The 21314-nt window shown below is 56.9% G+C and overlaps 1 protein-coding gene across 3 annotated transcripts in view; it reads right to left on the reverse strand.

Moving 5' to 3' along the window:
* Nucleotides 1-21314, reverse strand: part of LOC118249198 (ankyrin repeat and fibronectin type-III domain-containing protein 1-like) — a 201571-nt gene that overhangs the window by 177885 nt on the left and 2372 nt on the right. The window contains exon 1 of one of the 3 annotated variants that reach the window (XM_035548925.2): nt 4839-5119. In XM_035548925.2, coding sequence (XP_035404818.1) covers nt 4839-4867 — 29 coding nt within the window. In that variant the 5' untranslated portion in view covers nt 4868-5119. The other 2 variants (XM_035548926.2, XM_050713784.1) reach the window with 2 other exon arrangements.

Raw genomic sequence — 21314 nt, forward strand, 5'->3', positions numbered from 1 at the left:
GTGCGCTTCCTGACAAGGGGGGGGGGGCCTGAATTTCAGAGCCACCGTTTCCGCCTGCAGCCCGATCCGCTCGCTTATTGTCTTCTAAAAATAAAAAGTAAACACTGAGGAGCTCTTTGGCTCTATGTCTACTGTGTCAGAGTGTTTTCTGGTAGGAACGAGTCGTGGGACCTCTTCCCAAACCTCCGGCAGCCTCCCCCAGACCACCGCAATCCCAAAGAAGTAACGGTGCCCCGGGGACCAGCAGGTGGGGGCGATGGGCCCTGGCCTACCGCCTTATATATTTTTTATATTTTTTATATATAAAGATACATATATGCACACACATCACTTTTTTAAAGTTTAAAGTCCTTCCCAAGGCAGAGTTTGCTGCCTGATGGTGCCAGCCGGAGCCCCGACGTCCCCGCACAGCCGACACCACGGACTGAACGCGAGCACAAACTTCCTCCCCAGGCAGCTGCCGCAACCGAAGCACCTCGCTGTTTGGGCAGTTGTTTGTTCAGGCTCTTCCTTCACCATTCAGCTGCTGCACAGAACTGCAGGGCAACGAGACGCAAGCACAATTATCTTTTCCTTTTTTTTTTTTTCTTTTTTGACCTGCACATGGATTAAATCCAGCATCAATTAATAGCCCAGAGCTTTAGCTGTCCTCCCAGACTTCATAAAGTTGCTTACTTAAGCAAAACCCTGCAGGGAAGAGCCTTCCTACCCAAAGCAAAGCTCTTCCCCCGCACTCTCATTAGCGCTCTACGTCTGCCAACTCCAAGAACCAGCCTGTGAAAAGTAAACTACAGAGCAGACATTTATTCTCCCTATTTGACTGCTCTAGCCACTTGCACCGTGAGCTGCGCCAACAGCCCGTTAAGGAGATCTCACCCCTGGGGAAGGGGTTGGTAGCGGGATCCCAAAGGCAGCTCGCAGGGACAGGAGGGGACGCCAGCGGAGCTGTGGCAGCCGAGCTCTGATCCCCCTGTGCCAAGCCCTGCTGCACACCTGTGTTCTGTGATCCCCCTGTGTGGGGACAAACACCAGGCATCCCAAGGTCCTGAGACTCTCTCCATCATATTTGAAAAGTCCTGGCAGTCAGGAGAAGTTCCCGGTGACTGGAAAAAGAGGAACATCACTCCCATTTTTAAGAAGGGTTGAAAGGAGGACCCAGGGAACTACAGACCGGTGAGCCTCACCTCTGTGCCTGGCAAGATCACGGAAAAGATCCTCCTGGAAGCAATGTTCAGGCACATGCAGGACAAGAAGGTGATCCGGGACAGCCAGCACGGCTTCACCAAGGGCAAGTCGTGCCTGACCAAGCTGGTGGCCTTCTGTGATGGAGGGACTGCATCAGTTGGCAAGGGAAGACCAACCAATGTCATCTACTCGGACTTGGCTCCGTGACTGCACCCAGAGAGTGGTGGTCAGTGGCTCCATGTCCAGGTGGAGGCCGGGGACGAGTGGTGTCCCTCAGGGGCCTGTCCTGAGACCGGTGCTGTTTAATATCTTTATCAGTGACACAGGCAGGGGGGATCGAGTGCACCCTCAGCAAGTTTGCAGATGACACCAAGGCGAGTGGTGCAGCTGGTACACCAGAAGGAAGGGATGCCCAGAGCAGCTGTGGATGCCCCATCCCTGAAGGTGTTCGAGGCCAGGCTGGATGAGGCCCTGAGCAATCTGACCTAGTGGGTGGCATTCCTGCCATGGCAGGGGTTTGGAGCTGGTTTGGTCTTTAAGGTCGCTTCCAACCCGAGCCATTCTATGATTCTGTGACAGATAAGGGAGTTGGCAGAGGCCAGCCCTCTCCCAGCAGCTCCAGAAAAGGGCCCACCACCACCAGCATCCTCCCCAGGGGCCAGTCACCCTGGAGAGTACCAACCACAATAGCCACGCCTGGACAACAACCCTACACGGACCTGTGCAACAAACAGCCTGTGAACACGCACAGCAAAGCCTGACAATAAAAACGCCATCAGCTCCTCAACCGTTCCCTACCTGGCTACCAAGCTACGCAGAGCATGTTTGCTTGCTGTGTTTTCTCCTCCAGGGGGAAGGCCAGCAACCCAAGACAGGGAGCAGACAGCCTCCAGAGCACGCAGGGCCCCGCAGGACGCTCACTGCAATGGGCACCGCTCTGCTGCGGCTCCCGTGGGGCGGCACAGCCACGGGACAGGGCTCCCCTCTCCAAACTCAGCACAGCCCCCCCACAAACACAGCAGGACCCTGCAGCTCCGAAGTACCAGGTAGTGAGTCCTGAAGTACAAAAAAAAGATCACCATTAAGCAACATTGTGTGCGTGCATGTCAGGTGGTGACCTGGGGTTGGGTTCAGCACTGCCTACCCCAGCACCTGGCTCTATCACGGGATCGCTGATTTCCATCACCCACCCCAGCACTCCCTTTATCTACAACGTCCAGGCTCTCAGAGGCCAGATACTGCCCCGGTGACCTGTCACCATTTCATACAGCACAAAACCCCACAATCAAACCCATGAAACAACCATGCACGTATGAAAAACGAGAGAGAAATAAGCTTTGCTACTCATTAATTCACGTGTGAGCCAGAAACCCAAGCCATGCCTATAAAACTTGCCAGCAAAAAGGCTCCGCAGGCTGTTCAACCACGTAGCATCCAGCATCGTCCCACGCAGCAGGAAGAGCTCCGCAGCCCCCCAGGGCCGAGCAGGGGGCGAGACCCAGGCAACCACCAAGCCCCAAGGGGCCGGAGGCACCAGGGCTGCCCCCTCGGCTCCCCCACGGCGTGAGCACACCTCACCTCCACGCAGCACACGCTCGGCACCGAAATCCCAGAGGCTGGGAAGCAGCACTGGGCGCTGAGCCAGGGCAGAGCCCAGCAGCAGCCGGGGCACGGGGGCACGGACGCGGGGACGTGGCCGTGTCTGTGCTGCTGGGAGCGCCGCCAGCCTGGATGCGATGTGCTGGCAGAGCTGATGCCAACCACGAGCTTTAAAGCAAAGCATAACGTTCAGTAAAGAAAATCCGCGGTTTTTCAAGGCCCCGGCTAAAAGACTTACCAGCTAAAACACTGACGAGGTGAGAAGCAGCGTGACACACCAGGCTCGCTCTGCGCCAGCAGCCCGGTCCCCAAGCAGCAGGAAGCAGCGTGTGCCTGCGCTCCCACCCGGCAGCAGGGTGTGAGCGGGCAGTGCCAGAGCTGCGCTGGCCTCCAGCCACGGCAGCAAAGGGGGAGCTGGGGCCAGGGCAGGGAGAAGCCAGCTGCCTGTCTTCCCCAGGAAGCACCCCAGCAGCGGTGTGAAAGAACAACACCGTCCTTACATCAGGACCTGTTTATTACGGCTGTAAACTTTTTACGATGCCCTTATCTCGCAGCCGTACCAGGATAAGCTGCAGTTCATCATTAAGTTGTGCAGCTACAATTTCGCAGGTGTGTGGATTAATTTACCCACGGCACATCAGCTACTTCTCGGTCCATCCTGCAGCCCAGAGCAGCTGAGACAGAGACACCTCACTCCTTCAGCTCTCCAGCCAGAGCCATGGAAAGGCTTTGGCTTTCCTCCAGCCCTCCTCTTAATTTATTTCAGCATGCTTCCTGATGTTGGCATCAGAGGCAAAAATCAACAGCATAAACTTGCCAAAGCCATCGGCACGGTGGCTCCTGGCAGAGGCAGGCCGGGCAGGCGTGGGCAGCCCCCTGGGGCAGGTCGCATCCCGTAGCCCCGCATTCCCCTGGGCAGATCCGACCGGGCACCACGCCGGGATGCGGGCACTGGGAGTGGGACGGGGAGCGCAGCGGAGGCTCTGCCTGGCTCGCGCAGCCAGGACACAGGGCCAGGGCAGGCAGCAGAGTACCTGGGGAAAAGGGGAGGAAAGGAGGGCAAAACCCAGCCCTCGCCTCTCCTGCCCATAGCCCTGCTCCGCTCAGGGCGCACCAAGCTCCGTGCAGGCAGCACAACCAGCCGCACGGACCCAGTGTAACCCCAGGAGGGGCATTCACCAGGACAGCCGTCGCAGTTAATTATTACCTGGCCAGACATTTACATTTCCGTACGGGATCAGCCTCGTCCAGTTCCAGGGGAGGAGACCCAAGCGGTACGCACACTTCTGGGCCTGCAGACCCTGCTCGCCCCCACTCCTTGCCCGTGAGCATGGACACGCCGCCGGCCCCATCCCGCAAGGCTCAGCGGCTCCCACCACGGGGCGCCGGGGCCGGACGGCTTCGCTGGGTTTGGGCCCGGTACTTCCAGCCATTGTGCCAACAAAAGCTGACCTCAGCCGCTGCAGGACCCTTCCTGAAGCGCTCTCACCTGCTCCTCTTCTCTTTCAAGCCCATGCCAACGTGCCGCAGAGACAAGGCACCAGCAGGAGAGCGCAGGGCTGGTTTTCACCCTGGTTCTGCCAAGCCTAACGCACGTCCCTGCTGGCAGAGTAGGTCCCAGCTGGCAGACCAGAGATCCTGCAAACCCAAAGGCTCTTCCCAAGGGGTCCGCACAGCACAGCACCACAGCTCCACACGTGTCACAGAAAAAGCCCCACATCTGAAGTTTCCACAGGATTTTGTGCCTTCACTGGAGAATACTTGGAAAACCAACAATCAAAACAGACATCAAGAATTATTTTGTAACATTAAAGGGAGAAAAATGAGAGAAAGCACCTAAGATAAGATCAAGTGCCTGTCCTCAGAGCTTCAACCAGCCTCAAAATTAAGTCCCTAGGTAAGAATAGCTAATCATTTTACCTCACTAAAAAGCTTTTCCTTTACTTGTGACAAGAGCATTCGTGTTCAGGGCTGGCTATATTCCATGGAAATGCTCTTTAGTGCACTTAATATGGTACCAAGCAAGAAAACAAGGAGGCGAGCCCATTGCAAACCTTTCCTCCACGACATTGTATTTCCGCATGGATGCTCAGTTTAAGACGGGTCGTCTCTCCCAGGTGGACAGCCGGTTCACTCGCGCGTGCCCCTCAGAGCGCTGCAGCCCCCAGGACAGCACCCGCACCCCCGGGGCTCACTCCGATGAGCCAGGGCTCCCCGCGGCAGCAGCCTGCTGGCACCCAAGCAGAGAAGCCCCAGTTGAAGGCGAAGCGTCCCCACTTGGTAAGGAAGCTTTCAAGCAAGCTGTGTCAAACGCAGCTCGACACCCCCCCGCCCTGAGGGCACGTACGCCCAGTGACCTTCCTGAGTCACCGCCGCTGACTCACCGCGGCTCCGGCAGCATTGGCTCGGCCGTAGGCAAGGAGATGTCATGGTGACACCGGCTGACCATGACCGCCCTAACATGGGAGCTTTGCAGGACTTCCAGCACAGCAGAGGCTTTGTTTGGAAGAGCCATCGCCTCCCTGCCCTATCCCACCTCCCCACACGACGTACACACTGCCAAGGCCGCCCTCAGACCCCGACCGCTCCTGGCACGAGGCAGCCCCCGGCAGAAGCAGGTGAAGCCGTGTCACCATCCAGCACACCAAGGAACCAAGTGACGAGCAGCAAAAGGCCACGCCACCACCCAGAGCAGCAAACCCAGGGCAGAAACAGCACCCGGCCCGTCCTCAGCCCCCTCTGAGCCCACTGCTCCAGGTACAGCCACACACCCAGCCCCACTCGCAGGGCACAAACCCCACGCCTTGTGCCGAGCCCCCCCGGCAGAAACCCAGCCTTCTGCAATCGCTGCCTCGTCCCGGGGAGAGAAGGGAAGAGGCATTCACCGCTCCTCCAGCTCTGCTGTCCCACCCACACGCACACCCCTTGCCAACACAAAGATCTCTTCCCAGGAAACGCGAAAGGACTGCGAAAGGACCGCTACGGGCACTTGCTCGGGGAGCAACTGACAGAGGGTCAAAGTTCCAGCAGTGGAGCAAAGAAGATGACAGGAGAATAAGGGAAGGAACTGGAGGGGAGCTGTATAAATAGCAGCATTGTCCTTACTTAGTTTCACAGGGCATCAGATGTCAACTGCGATCTTTTATTGCAGAGTGGAAGCCTCTAATTGATTCCCATCTGACAGTTTCTTATCCAGCGATTATCATCCGTCCAAACAAGGCGAGTAAATACGCTTTGCTCTACCGTTAAAGCTGGCAATGAATCATTGACTTGCAACAAAAACAGCGTCAACAGCAGCATTTCTCTGGGGCCAGAAGATCTCCTGCTGCTCCCCGACCTCCCCGCTCTGCCGCGCTTGGACGCTCGGCCGGCCCCAGTCCCGGCAGGCGTGGGGACCCCCAGCAGCCCCTGCCCAGCTGCAGTCCAGCACCACCCTGAGCCTAAGATCAGGGACGGAATCGAGAACTGGGAAACTGCCTCCCCTCTGCAAAAGCAGAGGTTATCCCCTGCGCACTGCCCCGTCCCATCGCTGCTCCGCACACCTCCCCTTCGCACGCTATTAAGAGCGGCCACCACCAGTGCAGCTGCTCGGGAGTCGGTGCCAGTCCCTGCCTGCCAAAACCTTCAGCAGCCTTTCTGGGTCTGGGACAAAGCAGAAATTCATGAAACCATTTGAGGCCGTTGGGAAAGGGCTCTCTCACCTCGAGATGGTTTTGTGGTCTGACGTTTAGAGAAGGAGCAGTGAAACCCGCTGCCTGCTAGCTCAGGCTCGCAGCCCACGTGGGAAGTTCCTTGGAGCCCACTTTATTGCCAGCTCCATTTTCACATAGAAGTAAACAAAAATATTTCTGGGCTATTGAAGTTTCTCCCATCCCAGGAAAGTTTCTCCCCTCCCAGCCACTTGGCTTCAGCATACTACATCAGGCAAAGTTACTTTTCTCGTTGCTGTTCACGAACCTGCTGCCCTTCTACACAACGCGCTGCAAACAGCGATAAAACCCCAACCTGTTCAAAAGCTAGCAGTCCCGAGGTGACCGCAAAGCCAACCCCTCGCCTTCTGTCCCTAAGGCCCCCAGAAGAGCCTTCTTCCAGCCGCTGAGTGCCACCAGCAGGGAACCAAGCACACAGAACCGGGCGCTGCACCGCCAGCAGCTGCAGGCACCTCTCCAGGTGCATCCCACTGCCACCACGCCGACCCACGCACCCAGAGCCCACGGCAGAGCCAGCCCGGGAGGCTCTTGGTTCTGATGCTTTGCAGCATCCTCCAGCACAAAGCTCCTGGTGCAGCCTTCTGCTGGTCTCACCAACAGCACAAGCGGAGCTCGAAGAGCCATCACCCACCCCGACGCAAGATCAGTGCAGCCGACGAAACCAAACGCTTCTGCCCCAGCCTGCAGGAGCATCGCCGCGCGGCGGCTTCAGAGGGCTTTGCTTAAACGCTCTGTGATCCCAGTGTAAGCTATGGCTTTGCTTCTTGACATTTGCAAAACCCCAAAGCACTCAGCTTGAAAGAAATCCAAAGCAAAAAGAAAAGGAGGAGATGGATGTTTTTCAAAGATGATTGTTGAGAGCTCCTGAGACACTGCAGTTTTACAAAGGTCCCTCATTTGAAGCACATATTGCTTCTCAAACACATCGCTTAAACCCAGGCTAGAACAAAACAACAATCTCATACCATTTTCATCACAATGCTCAGCACCTCCAGCGAGCAGGGGGAGGGAGAACCACACAAGGGTGGGTATATAAACGTATACAGACATCTGCTATAAGGACCAAAGGTCCCAGCTTACCATATGCCTGCGGAGGGACATCTCTGAAAACCAGGGAAGCACAAATATAACCTTCTGCCTGAAAATGAACCGTATAGTAGAAAATTTCATAACTACCATAGCATTGACATTTGAAGTTTTCCCAAACAGGCTGAAATCACAGGTTCATTGCACAACCCCGGAGTGCAGGAGCCCCAGGACACTCACCAGGTACAACCAACCAGAGAACAAACAGGCCCTTGGAGATGCGCACAGCCAATCTGTTTCCTTCCCAAACCCGCTTACAGGCTCTGACATTGCCCTGCCCAGGGCACCCCCGGATCAGCAGCAAGACCCAAAACCTCAGCAAAGCTTTATGAGTCAATGCCACAGCCCTCATGCCGAAGGTGGCCGCCAGGCCACCCTGCAGGGGTGACACCAGTCCCCAGCTTCGGAGGCCTGCAGTACTTTGTTTCGCTGATGGAGCGGGACAGGGACAACACGCAAAGGCTCAGGAGCCCCAGCCATCCCCTCTCACTTCGGGTTACGTGACATGCTAATGGACAGAACAAAACCTGTGGGTCCATAATCACACAACCGCTTTGCTCCCCCCACAGGGCTGACCACAGACTCCCGGCGTAGCACATCTACGCACACCCGTTGGGCACGCTCCCACTACACTCACTGAACCCATTTAGGCCTACAGCAAGATGCTCTGTGACCTTGCTGCCACTGGACTGGGCCCCAAGTAATCCCTGTGGTTACACCAAGTCAAGTTACTCGCACCTAGCCCCTTTGCCGGGATCAGGCCTGTTGCAATTGTCACTTCGGGGGGAGAATTTCTAGCTGAGCCTGAATATCAATGCCCCAGTAAAAGGGAGAGTTGATGGTCCTTTGAAACTGTACTGTTCTTTGCACCAGGTGTGAAGGATACATTTTGTGTTTGCGATGAGGGCAAGGTAAGATTTATGATCTCCTTGAACTGCACACTTCCCTGCTTTTAAGTGTCCGGCTTTTACAAGCGTTGCAGCAGGAGATGGCACCGCACAGCCCTCGCCGACCTCTTCAGCTGTTGGAAGTTTCCCACCCTGAACCATCTGCTCGGTGCAGACACACAGAAGAACTTCCTAGTTCCACAGGAGCAGGATGGAAGGACTGAACTCAAGGCAGCAGAGACGGACGTCAGCGAACAGTGGCCAAAACCTGACGCCTGGCTGTGGTGCAGCATGTCCAGCTCCCAGGCGCTCCAACATCCAGCACTGCACACACTCCCACCACGCCTCCTGCCCCAAGGGGCATTGTCCAGGAGGACAAAAGTCCCTCCACTAGCTCCACAACCACCTGGCCCAGCTCTAGCGGATCTGTGAGACTCCACGTGTGGCTGCGGTATCGGTCCCCTGGGCAAGGGGCTCAGCACCTGCCACACGCCGCCAGCCGCCAGTGCCAGACACCAGCACGATGCGGGGCCCAGGAGGCAAAGCCCTACAATTCCCTGGCTAGGAAAGGCTCACCTCCTCCCTCTGCCAAGCACTTCAAGATCCGTACCTGAAAAGCAGAGCAAAAAAGGACCACACGTGACACGAAAAGGAAGTCTGAAGTTTCTCAGAGCTCTTCCCTCAGGGAACTACAAATATTTGCAGTGTTTTATCCAATATTCCTCCATATTTGCCCAACGCCTAAAGACAGATGAATAGGTCACGTACTCCTCAGATATAACGATTTCATAAGGTTTTAGCCTTTTCTCTGCACCAGTGACTGCTGTCCCCGCAGCCTGGCACAGAGGACTGAGCCAGGGCTGGCCCCTGCTCCTGCCTACCCGAGCGAGCGCTGGCACCGTCAGGGGACGAGGCTTGCAGCAGGCACCTCCAAGGCCGCATCCAGAGCCTCCCCCAGCACCACGCCGGGGGGCATTCGAGCTCCATTACCCCATGAAGTTCAACAAGGTCAAGTGGGGAGTCCTACACCTAGGGAGGAATAACCGCAAGCACCAGTACAGGCTGGGGGCTGACCTGCTGGAGAGCGGCTCTGCAGAGAGGGACCTGGCAGTCCTGGTGGGCAGCGGGCTGACCGGGAGGCAGCAATGTGCTCTTGTGGCCAAGAAGGCCAACGGGATCCTGGGGGGCATTCGGAAGAGTGTTGCCAGCAGGTCAAGGGAGGTGATCCTCCCCCTCTGCTCAGCCCTGGTGAGGACAGGCTGAGAGAACTGGGCCTGTTTAGCCTGGAAACGAGAAGACTGAGGGGAGACCTCATCAGTGTGTATAAATATCTGAGGGGAGGGTGTCAGGAGGATGGAGCCGGTCTCTTCTCAGTTGTGCCCAGTGAAAGAGGCAATGGGCAGAAACTGAAGCACAGGAGGTTCCAGCTCAATATGAGGGGGCACTTCTTTACTGGGAGGGTGACAGAGCACTGGGACAGGTTTCCTAGAGAGGTCGTGGAGTCTCTTTCTCTAGAAATATTCAAAACCCGCCTGGACGCTGTCCTGTGTTAGGTGCTCTAGGGGATCCTGCTCGGCAGGGGGTTGGACTGGGTGATCTTCAGAGGTCCCTTCCCACCTCGGCCACTCTGGGATTCCTTGTGCTGAACAGTGAGTGACACAAGCGGTCACGACTCTCCTGATAAGTTGGTATGGCAGCACCCAGAGCTGGGTCTTCATCTCCACGCAGGCAGGCAATCCACTAGCAACAACAAAATCTACTCTTTTAAAACACGCTTGTTTTCTGCTCTGGTTCTTTGAGAAACGCTCCTGACTGACCCCGGCAGCTCAGTTGCGGAGCTCTGGCTGCATCCCTACAGCTTGTTTTCAATCATGCGCTAAAAGGGCAAGTAATGCAGAAACAAATCTGCACGAAAGGTCAGGGAGCTTCCCCGCCCCGCGGAGCGGAAGGAAAGCCTTGCTGGCCCCCGCGGAGGGCTCAGCACAGCAGGACCCTTCTCCAGCCCCAGCCACCTCACTGTCCCCATGTCCCACACGGACAGGCACCCCGCCTCGCTCCAGAACAGGCGGACAAGGAACGGAGTGCCACCACCCAGCAGGGCAGCACACACACACACACACCCCAGGAGCATTGCCATTACAGCTGCGCACGGTGTTTCCCACCACCTCTGCTCTCCTGGACATGCAGAAGCTCCCCACCACTGCTCAGGAGCATCACAGGCAGCACCATGAGGGACGAGATGTCAAATGCACCTCAGGTGCACTGCCACAGCAGCCCCTTCGGCAGCTACAGCAAGCAAAACAGCACCGGGCTCATCTTTGGAGCTGGGAGTGTGAGGGCAGACCCGGACATTTCAGGAGGAATGATTTCCTCCCTGGGCTGGGGATGCTGCAGTCAGCGCCCCAGGAGCAGCGACCAGCACAGACGCGCAACAGGGCCCGAGCTGGGAAGGGAAAAGCCCGACCCCGCTCCATCGGCTGGATGGCGCCCGGGACCAAGCCCCGGCCTGGCCTGCAACACGAGATAAGGAGCTGGGAACAGCACGACCACAGCTTCCCACCCAACGCAGGCCGAGCAGGGGGGTGCCAGCAGCAGCACCACCGGCGCAGACCCAGGCAGGTAGGCTTGGATCTGCACCCAGAGATGACCGGGGGTCCCCGTGGTTCAGGAGCACACAGGGGAAGGAGGCTGGGAGGAGAGAACAGCCGTTCACAGAAGATTTGGCTTCACACACAGCCAGCTCCTGAGGTCAACGCTCTTGCAGGGGCTGGGAAACTTCAGAGAGGATGTCTGCTATTTTAATTGCAAAATGTTGCTGGGATGACTCAAGCGGCTGGTCCAACACCGCCCCCTGCAGAAGGGCAAATTAGTGGGCTACACCCCAAATCCCCATCCTAGCACAAACCCTGGCTCCCCCAACTTCACCCCCAAGCAGCACGGACTTGCTGCGAGCAGAAACACCGGGGCCCTGCCAGGGTCCTACTGGATTTTCCCCGAGGAGCTGCAGCGCTCCCTGCCAGGGCGAGCCAAACTGGAGCACGAGCCGCTGGCTCTCGCCTGGGCACTGCGACAGGGAAAGCTGCACAGAGAAGGACGGCTGCCCCAGGAAGACAAAGCTACTTTTGAAACAAAATTAAAGGCAAAGCCAAATTACTACCGCCAAAAACAAGCGGACACAGAATGGGTTTTCCCCCCCAAACTCACGCCAGGGTGATGTAATATACTCCTTTCCCCCAAGACCCCGGAAAGCACAGGCAGAGGGGACCCCACAGCGAAAGCCCGCACGATGGAGACCAGACAAGCTTCAGCACGGATGCAGTTCAGGCTGTATTTAGGGTGCTTTTATCATATTATGCGTTTTTGTCCAATTCGTTTCACTACAAAAAGAGCTGGAAAGGTATACTTTAAGCTGCAGAAGTAGGAGTTAAAAAAGAAAAGATCAAAGGTCTGTCATTGAAAATTAATTAACTCAAACCTGAACTATTAACATAAATTAAAAATTCAAACCACACACAGCTACATTCATTTCCAAGTAATTTTCAAGAACCTCCAGTGCTGCAAGATAAGTTAATCTCACATTCCATTAATTTGCAGCATGCACGGAGGTTAACCTCCACTTAATTAGAACTAATTTTAATTTTGCGGGAATAGGACAAGCACACTTTGTAAGAAATCCTCTTGACGTTACACCTTCCTGAGGGGGAGCAGCAGCTCCCGGGGCTGTGTCTCCCCTCCCCGTACACACACAGCGCCCCCGCGGCCCCGCGCAGGATGCGGCCGTGAGCAGAGCCAGCTGCACGACTGGGGGCACTTCGCAGGGGAGCGTGGCCACGGGAGAAGCAGTGGTGACAGAAACAGGAAAGTGTCCGATTAACTTCTGCAGCAACCCTGCTAAGGGGGAGAGGCACACCGACACCGAACAAGAGCTGGAGCCCAGCAGAAGGGCTCCCGAGGCCTCGAGGACCAGACGCACGCCGTGCCCCAGCTCACCTGCAAAGCGACGCGGGCAGAAGTCACTGCACTTGCACGTACGCGGCGTAACGGCGAGAGGAGACGCCAGGGAAAGGACCAAGCTCGGGGGAAACCTCGCCGCCCGTCACCTCCTGCCCCAGGAGGCTTCACACCAAGCCTGTGCCTGCTGGCACTCCCGTGGCTCCGAGGGCAGCCAGGTCCAGCCGCAGCGCGTTGCCCGGCTCTCCGTCCTCGTCCTCCCCACCGGGAGCTCGCTGGACGAGCACGCAGGGCTGCCTGCTGCCTGTTAAATCCCTGTCGCGTGAGCCTCACAACTGAGCCCTCTCCTGCCGAACCGGCCCCGCCAGGAGCGCAGGACCCCAGCCGCAGCCTGGGAAGGCTCCCGGCGCCTCCGCATGCCGCCAGCTCTGCCCCCAGGCGAGCCCGAGCCCTCCCCACGTCCTGCCCGCAGCTCTGCCTCTCCCCCAGCCTGGCCCCGTTTCCAACGCACTTCCACGCACGCTTCTGTTTTAACCTATGCACAGAAACACGCTGTGGGGAGGCCTCCAGCCCAATTAACCCAAATTGATGCAAACCATAATTCAAAGCGAATTAAAGGCATCCACCCTGGAATCTTTTTTAATTTGCCTAAACCAGTTTACAAACCCAAATCCCCATCGTGACTGGGACTCCCTCCACAAGCAGGCCTTGCTGTGGGGTTGGGGTGGGCTCCACACCCATCGCCCTGGACCAATGCCACGTCCTGCAGCCCTCGGTCCCCCCAGCCAGATAGCCAAGCGCCCCCGAGTGCTGTGGGGACAGCCACAACTGCCTCCCCCGGGGACTAACGTCAGCCCCACTGTGCCTACCCAAAATCACGCCCAAGCTGCTGGACACAGGGCACGGCTCAAGTTCGGCTCGCACCCAGGGAAGGGGAAGGAGCAGCTCCGGAGGACACAGAGAACCCTCTGCAGTGACTGCAGTGTTAAACACTGAAGGGCCCACATCCAAAAGCGCTCAGCAGGCTGCCAGCCTGGGGACGGCAACAGGGGCCCATGCACACAAGACAGAAGCGTGCATTTGCCTTCTCGCTGCCTTGACCCTGACCTTCTCGCCCCGTCCCCACCAGCACTGCTAGCAACACCTCCCGCCACCAGCGGGCCAAGCAAACCAGTGACTTCATCGCCGCTTCCTTCACCTAACTCGTCTCAGGAGACCCCGCTGCTGCTTTCCAGCAGGCGCAGCATCCTCCGAGCACAGCTGCACGGCCCCCGCTTCCTTCCTCCCCACAGGCCTCCAGCTCCTGTCCACCGCTGCTTTAACCTCAGCCTCTCCTTCGCTGCCAGCACGCCCGGGGACAAGCAAAAGCACAAAAAGCAGCCTGCACCCTCCCGGGCCTGCACTGCACTTGGGGATGACGCCGGTTTGGAGGAAAACGCTGCTCTAAGAGATAAATCAGCAGCACGCCAGGAAGAGCGGCTAACCCAAGGCAACGTCAGATATTTGGACCTTTTGCTTCACTTCAACGACAGGAGTGGGCAAGAGCGGCAGCACCCTTTCAAACCCACTGGGGTAAAATACGTATACGGTCACTCTGAAGTGATGCTACGTAGCATTAGAAGAAAGGTTAGCGTTTCCTTAATGTAACAAGCTTTACTTTCCTCCTGCCTTCCAAAAATTCTCCTTTCTCAGGACCTAAAGCCTGCCCGTTCTCAAGGAGGCTGCGCGCACACCTCCTTCAGGTGCAGGAACAGCTGCTTGGTGCAGTTGTGTTTGTATGCACAGGTGAAGAGGCTCCAGAGGCTCAGCCTGAAACCCGGGGCCCCAGGACAAGCAGCCCCTTTGACAAACCCCTCCCAGGGTAAGGACCCTGCGCGTGCCGGCGAGCAGAGGCACAGCTCGCCGTGCCTGAGGACACGCAGCAGGTTAGTGGCACATCCCGGAGGCTTCCTATGACCCTGGCCCGGGCTCAGCAAAGATAATTAAAGCAAACACACTCGGAATAGAATTAGCCCTTAGCTTTCGGGCTCATCTGGTAGCTTTTACCAGGACTGCTTCCCCAGCCCAGAGCTAATCCGTCAATGAAAGCATCACCACTGACTGAGGGGCTTTGGCTCCGTGTGTGAATTTCAGAACACATCTGCCCCCTCGCACAGTCCAACGCTGCAGGCCAAAATCGTTCTTCAGACGGAGCTTTCATCCTCAAAACCCTCCCCAGGTTTTAGCCAGGCTGCCCTTCGAGCGAGCAGAGTTTAATCTCGGGACAACACACTCCCTCCTCTGCCACTCGCCTAGCGATGCCGCTGCTGTCAGAGCCGTGCGTGGGGGGCGGCTGCAGGCACGCACCGAGAGCCAGGGCCGGGAGCACCCGGGGCTGCGAGCACCGCTCGGCAGGGAGAGCAGGGCTCTCAGCGTGCGCTTCGGCTGCTTTCAGAGGGGAAGGGGGCAGTTTAAACTGACCCCATCCAAGATGCTGACCCCATCCAAGACGGCCTGCAGACCACAGCATCACGCGTTTGTTGCCTTTTTTTTTTTTTCTTCATTTTTTTAGGTTTTATAAGCTGTAACAGCTCTATTTTCTCCTTAATTGGTGCAACTGTTTTTAACCCTGCTCCTGGAGCCACGTTGCCATGGTTACCCGCACAAGCCTCAGCAAGCGAGGGGTATTTTTAGAATTGCCAAAATGCACATCTCCAGCGAGGCTCTGCCGTACAGAGCCCTCCTTGTTCCACGACATAGGAATAGAAGATGTGCAATAGAACTAAAATGTGGGAAATTCAAACCCAATCGCTGGGGAAGCCGATGGAGCAGCCAGAGCACAGCGGCCCGGGATGCTGGGAGGGGACGGGGATTCTCCCCAACGCCCCCAGCCAGCTCCCAGGCACGGCTGGGGACTCACCGGGACCGCGGGATGCAGGGGTACAGCTCAGGTGGCCGCAGTGGCCGGACGCGGGCTCCACGGGACAGCGAGGAGGAGGAGGAGAAGTCAGGAGTCTGTGGGCTCTGCTCAGCCCAGCCAACTAGGCCAGAGCTTAGGGCTCAGGGCTAGGGGCAGGTCAACCCAGGCATCGTTGTGGTGGGCGCTACGGACCTGCTGGTCGGGAAGAAGTAGGTGAGACCTAGCGCAGGAGCAGAGCACCAGAAACGCTACCTTAACACCAGCACGTGGCTTCTCGTCTGTTCAGCTTCCTGGGCTGATTCACCACAGAGAACCAGAGTGAAAGTACGGGATGGCAGCTCACGGGAGGCCTGGCCCTCGCCCACAGGAGAAGGCAGGGAAGTCAGCACGAGCTGTCCTCCAGGCACAGGACAGCTGGAAGCACCCACACAAGGGTGAGAGCTTTTACTTGGCAAATTTAACGTCACTAAGCCACGCATGCTACGGTGATGCCTTGGTTCCCATGCCGGGCCAAAGAGGTCTCTGCAAGCAACTGCTGCCCTGCAAGCTTCTGCCCAGCCTGAGATCCACCCCCAGCATCCTCCCCCATCTCTTACCCACGGCAGCAACTGCAGGTTCCACAACGAATCCCAGATACATCATCCCACCTCCAAGCAAAGGGAGTTGGAGTTGTCTCCAAAACCTTGCCTCAAACCAGCCGCCACGTGCTCAGTCTGCTCAGCAGCCCCGGTCTGTCCGTCAGCAGCTTTCACAACACAGACAGCAGCAGAGGAGCAGGTCCGTGCAGCAGCCAAACCTCTGAAGCTGGATTTGCATCCAAGAGAGACAGCACCAGCTACACGACCTGGTATTTGCGCGTTTCTTCCCGCTAGCTCTTACTGAGGGAAGAGGACATCAGTACACCGCCTCCACCCGTGGCAGGGGAGCCCTGATGGGGCGCTAGATGCGGCGAGCCTCGCGTGCGTTCGGGGCAGGTGATCCTTCACTGCCTGGGGCCGTTCAGACAGGCAAACCCTGAGGTACAGAGACAGCAAGCCGAGGGCTGCTTCAGTCCCACGAGACGCCAGGAGGCACCCCTCCAGGACAGCGACACTACCCAGCATCAGTTCGTCCAGTTTCAGGGAGAAATACATCTGAACTGAGCCAGAAGAAAATACCTCAAAGGAAATTAGAAAGAACAGCAAGAATTAGCAATATTCTAGCTAAAATCGGCAGTGGGTTAAGGGTAGACAGAACTGGTGGCTCCAGCAGGAACCTGTCCTTTTGCAGAAAGTCTCTCACTGAGAAGAGGGCAACTTCTGATCAGAAGCTTCTCTTGTTTTTCTCTCTGGCTCAGTTTACAGGTACAAGTCTACCAAAAGAGACCGAGGGCATGGAAGGACCTAATCCCAGAAGAGCTGCTGCCAACCATCACAGCTCTTCTCTTGCTGTGCAGCAGCTGGACACGCGGGGGGCACATGCACGACCCTCTGCTGCATGGCACACTACGTAGTTGTCTCCGTCACCCGTAAGGAGAAGCAGGGCCAGCTGACAGTCCTTCCTCCTGAGTCAAGTCACCACCGCTACGCAGGGACAGCAGCTCTCAGCACCCCATCCTCACGAGCTGCATTCAGCCCTCTCCGTCCACCCAAGCCACCACAGGCTGACGTTTCAAAGAACACACCCCTCGCATTGGAAAAAGGAAAAGATACGAGAGGCGCAAACACCCAGGAGGACGTTTTCTGATTTAGAGAGCAGATGTATTTGATAGCGCCTGGGGTCTCAGCAATGTACGTAGGTTAAAGGAAGGAAAAGTTCAGAGAGACACCTCACGTGCTGTTTGCAGTCCTGCTTGGTATAAAAGAAGACATTCGCAGCAGAGTCCAAAGACGTTCCTGCTGCACGCGCTTTTCTGAACACCCCAAGGACAGCTGTTTACAGAGGAGCAAGGCCTCTGGCCACAGTCATTCCTGGCTGCAGCCGGGATCTGACAGCATCGCTCCGGGTGCATCATGCATCTGGAAGGATGCCTTCCCAAATAATCTGCACAATTCATTTCAGAGCCAGAGAAGTCTGCCAGCAGCTATACTCATGCTGCCCCGTCTCTTTCATAAAGACACAAGTAATTATTGAGCACTCTAGCTACTAAAACTGATTAGAGCAAAACAAACTAATTTGGTTACAAGGCAATGATCTGACCTTGTTAACGACATGAGTAACTCACTGACAATATTTTGCTCTTACACAGCAATGCCTTTCATTAGCTCTCAAGCTGCTCTATAAAGGAGCCCGGTGTGTTCCTACAAACCCATTTTGCATAGGAGGAAACCCACGCCAGCTTCCACATATCCAGAACGCTGTTTCCTGGGAATCAGTCGGCATCTACTGCCATAACACCAGACGGAAAACACCACCCGGCCTGCCAGAACCAACAGCCCGAGGTGCTGCCATGCCGAGCAGCCTCCCCGTGCCTCTCCGCAGCGGGCACTGGCCGAGCGGCTGAGCCCAGACCTGCACAGCCAGCTTCCTCCTGCCTCATCGCAAAGCCAGCCTCATCTGCTCATTTGGAAGGAGGAGAACATCTTTGGACATCCACACTGGCAGTAAAGCCCCACAAGGGTTAGGGACTTTGCCATTTAGTACCCAGTGACATTGCACACTGTGCTCATTAACCCCGTGAAGCACCCTGCGGAGCCAGCTCTCACATACCTCTCCTCTGCTCGGAGACATCAGTCACAAAACGAAGCTGCCAGCTGCCCTTGAATCAGTCCCCTCCTGCACGAGGGAACTGCACACTGGCAAAACTTTGCAGCCAGCATCTGATTTAGCCCACCTGATGACATCAAATCATCTGCTCTTGGGATGGGGATGCGTGCCACCCCCACGGTACAGTCACAGCACAGGCTTCAAGGCCAAGCTGAGGTCTTCCTTGTGCTTGTGACAGTCTTGACAAAAAGACCTCAAGACATTGAAGCCACAACCCCCTTGCCTTCCATCCTCACCCCAAAAACTTCCACTACTTGCTGCTCATTAGTGACCAGGGCGTTACAGCTGTGCTCCTGGGAAAAATGGTTTTTCTCCATCTCACAGCCAAGGGAAAGCCTGCGGTAAGAGGCGACTCGTCCGTTTGGGGTCCACAGCGCGCAGCCATGGCTGGAGCTCAGTCGCCCCGGGCAGAGCTCCGGGCACCTGCAGGCACGTGGCTTTGCAGGGCAACATCCAGCAGGGCAGACTGAGCACCTGCATCTGCTGGCAAGTCACAGGGGTTTCGGTGTGCTTTGCAATCCCCAACCAAGATAGACACGTGATTTAATAAGCAGTACGCATTACACTCAGCTTATGACCCCAAAAAAAAGCATTTAAGTGAGACTTTAACCAATTTCCCCCCTGTACCCTGTTAGAAAGGAATGCTTTTGCAGCAAAAAGGAGAGAAAGGAAGAGAGTCCAAGAAGCTTGAGCACAGCCAGAGGACAACTGCACTCTCCCCATTTCAATCACACACCAACATACAGCAAAGAGAGCAGAGCTCACAAGAGGAAGCAGCAGAACAAATACCTCAGAGGGACTTCTGGAGTCTCTTAGCCATATTTGCACACCGAACCACCTACAAAGTACTACACGTGGGAGAGACAGCTGCCCTGCCTGGCTCTTACCGCCCGCAGGCCTGCAAACGTGGGCAGCTCTCCCAGCGTCACCGCGGCCGCACCACGAGGCTGAGCCGTCCTTTGCCACGGCCGAGGCTGCTGCGTGGCACGAGCACCAGGCACCCAGAGGTGATGATGTCCCCGGATGAGTTCTGGAAATAAAAACAGAGAGAGTATAAGGGTTTGTACCACCTCCATCTACGTCCCACATCCACCCCAAGCCAGGTAACCAGCACGGCAGCAACTCGCAGGCACACCCAGGGCATTAATCTGGGCACTCCACAGCCCGCTTAGCTGCAAGGGGAACGAGTCCCCGGGAGGAAAATGAGGTTGCTGCCTTTCATTTGGGAGAGGACTTATGAACACAAGCCACAAAACGTGCAGAACAGGGACAGCACAGACTCTTATGCCCCCAGAAAGCTAAAGAAATGGTAAGGGAAGAGATGACAGCTCAGCGACAGCCAGAGCGATGCACACAGAGCACACCAGCCAGCACCATTCGGCACAGCAGGACCAGAGCCCCAGTGGCCAAGCACCACGGCTAGCAGGAAGGGTGTCAGAGGAGTCCCAGGAGGATCCAGGAAACGTTTCAGGCTATGCCCAAACTTCACCCAGCCTCAGGATCAAGCAGCCCTCAGCCTTCATCGTTTTAGCATTTCATTTTTCCCTGAAGCTACTGTTCAGTCACCACTGAAACCCTTCTCTGAGACCAGAAGCCGCTATGGTTTGGTGGCTCTCCATGAGCTCCCCAGCCATCAGAACACGCCAGCGGTGCTGTGTTCTCCTGATTCCCCTTTTCAGCTCCGCAGTCTCGCAGACAGACGTTCTGAAATGAAGGAACGCAGCCCGGGACCCGAGCCGTTTCGCACTATCCGAGCTCTGCCAGGCATCCGACAGAAGATCACGTCGGTCATTCTTTCCCAGAGCTAGAACTTGCTGTTTCTCAGCATGAGAAATTTCATTTCCTACACGTAGCTAGAGCACGAACAGCTTTCAAAGGTCAAAAAAAAAAAAATGAAGCCATCAATTTATCGCGAAAAGTAACTTCCTATTCAAGCTCTTGAAAGCCTGGGCTCTCCAGCACAAATGCTCCACCTAGAGCACGCTGTGCCAGGGCCGCTCGCCCAGGGCCGCCAGCACCCGGAAAGCAGGGCTTGAGCAGCAGCAGAGGACGCGGAGCGCTGCCAGCCGCTCCTCCGGGGAGGCAGCGGAGGGGCAAGCAGCCAGCAGCCCCACCCAGCGAGGTCCCTCTCCCACCCCACCCAGCAGCCGAAGCGGAGCAGAGACCACATCAGCTGGGTCCACCCGAGCTACAGCATCCAGCCCTGCCTGACGCCCTGCCCGGAGCGTTTCAGCGCTGCCGAAACGGCACTGCTGTCCCAGCAAAGCTCCATCCCCAGCCTCCAGCTACACAGCCTTTCTGCGTATCTTTTGGCACTGCCGACGAACAAACAATGCCCCGGCTCTCCGGGGATCACCGCTCAGCCCAAGCGCTCTCGTTCTCACCCAGTGAGACACGACCGTGCAGTTTGGAGGCGAGCACATAAAATAGCAGGAGGCTCCAGCAGCATCTGGCAGGAAGGCTGGAATTAGATTGTTAAGGTCCCTTCCAACCCAAACCATTCCCTGATTCTACGATTTGCTGAGCAAACAGGCGGGGGGACGTGGGAAAGTGGCACCCCAAGGCGACAGGGGTATCCTGGGCTGCCACTTGTCCCTTCCTGCTCCAGGGACTGCAGCCTCCATCAAAAGGGCTGCGGTGTTTTATATTGCCTCAGCACCACGCACCTGCCCCAGCTGCCCACGCCGACGTCCTTTAACATCTCACCTTGAACCTGGGAGAAGCTGGACACAAGTCAAAATAGAAAGGCGAGCGCAGCCAGGAGAAGACGCAGGCTGTACGGAGGAGAAACCCCCCACGCTTAAAACAGCCCCGGCCACCACAGCGTGTCGAGCTCAGCCTGGGGCAGGCGGAGCAGCCAACACAAATCTCTCCTTTCGGAAGAAAACACGAGCCCCCAGGAGCGGCAGCCGCCACCTTGCGCTGCGGCAGACGGGGAGCAGCCAGGCACCGCCAGCGGCACGCCGAAGGGCACCCATCCCCGCATCCCCCGCTGCCGGGGAGGGGACAGCTCTCGGATCTCAAGCAGCAGCCCCTGTAGTCGCACTTGCGAGCACCAACTTCAGACGGGTGTCCGGAGCCGTGGCACAGCGCTCCGTGTCCACCGCGAGCGGCGCGGCGCAGGCTGCCGGCCCCAGCTCGGTCCCGCGCCGCTCCCCGCGATTCCCAGCGCCAACGATGCTGCCAAGCAGAGGGCCGTAAATGAGAATCACGGTGGCTGAGCGCTGTGGAAATGGCAATGGCGTGCCCTCT

This window comes from Cygnus atratus, chromosome 15 (genome assembly GCF_013377495.2).
Source record: "Cygnus atratus isolate AKBS03 ecotype Queensland, Australia chromosome 15, CAtr_DNAZoo_HiC_assembly, whole genome shotgun sequence".
NCBI classification, from domain to species: Eukaryota; Metazoa; Chordata; class Aves; order Anseriformes; family Anatidae; genus Cygnus; species Cygnus atratus.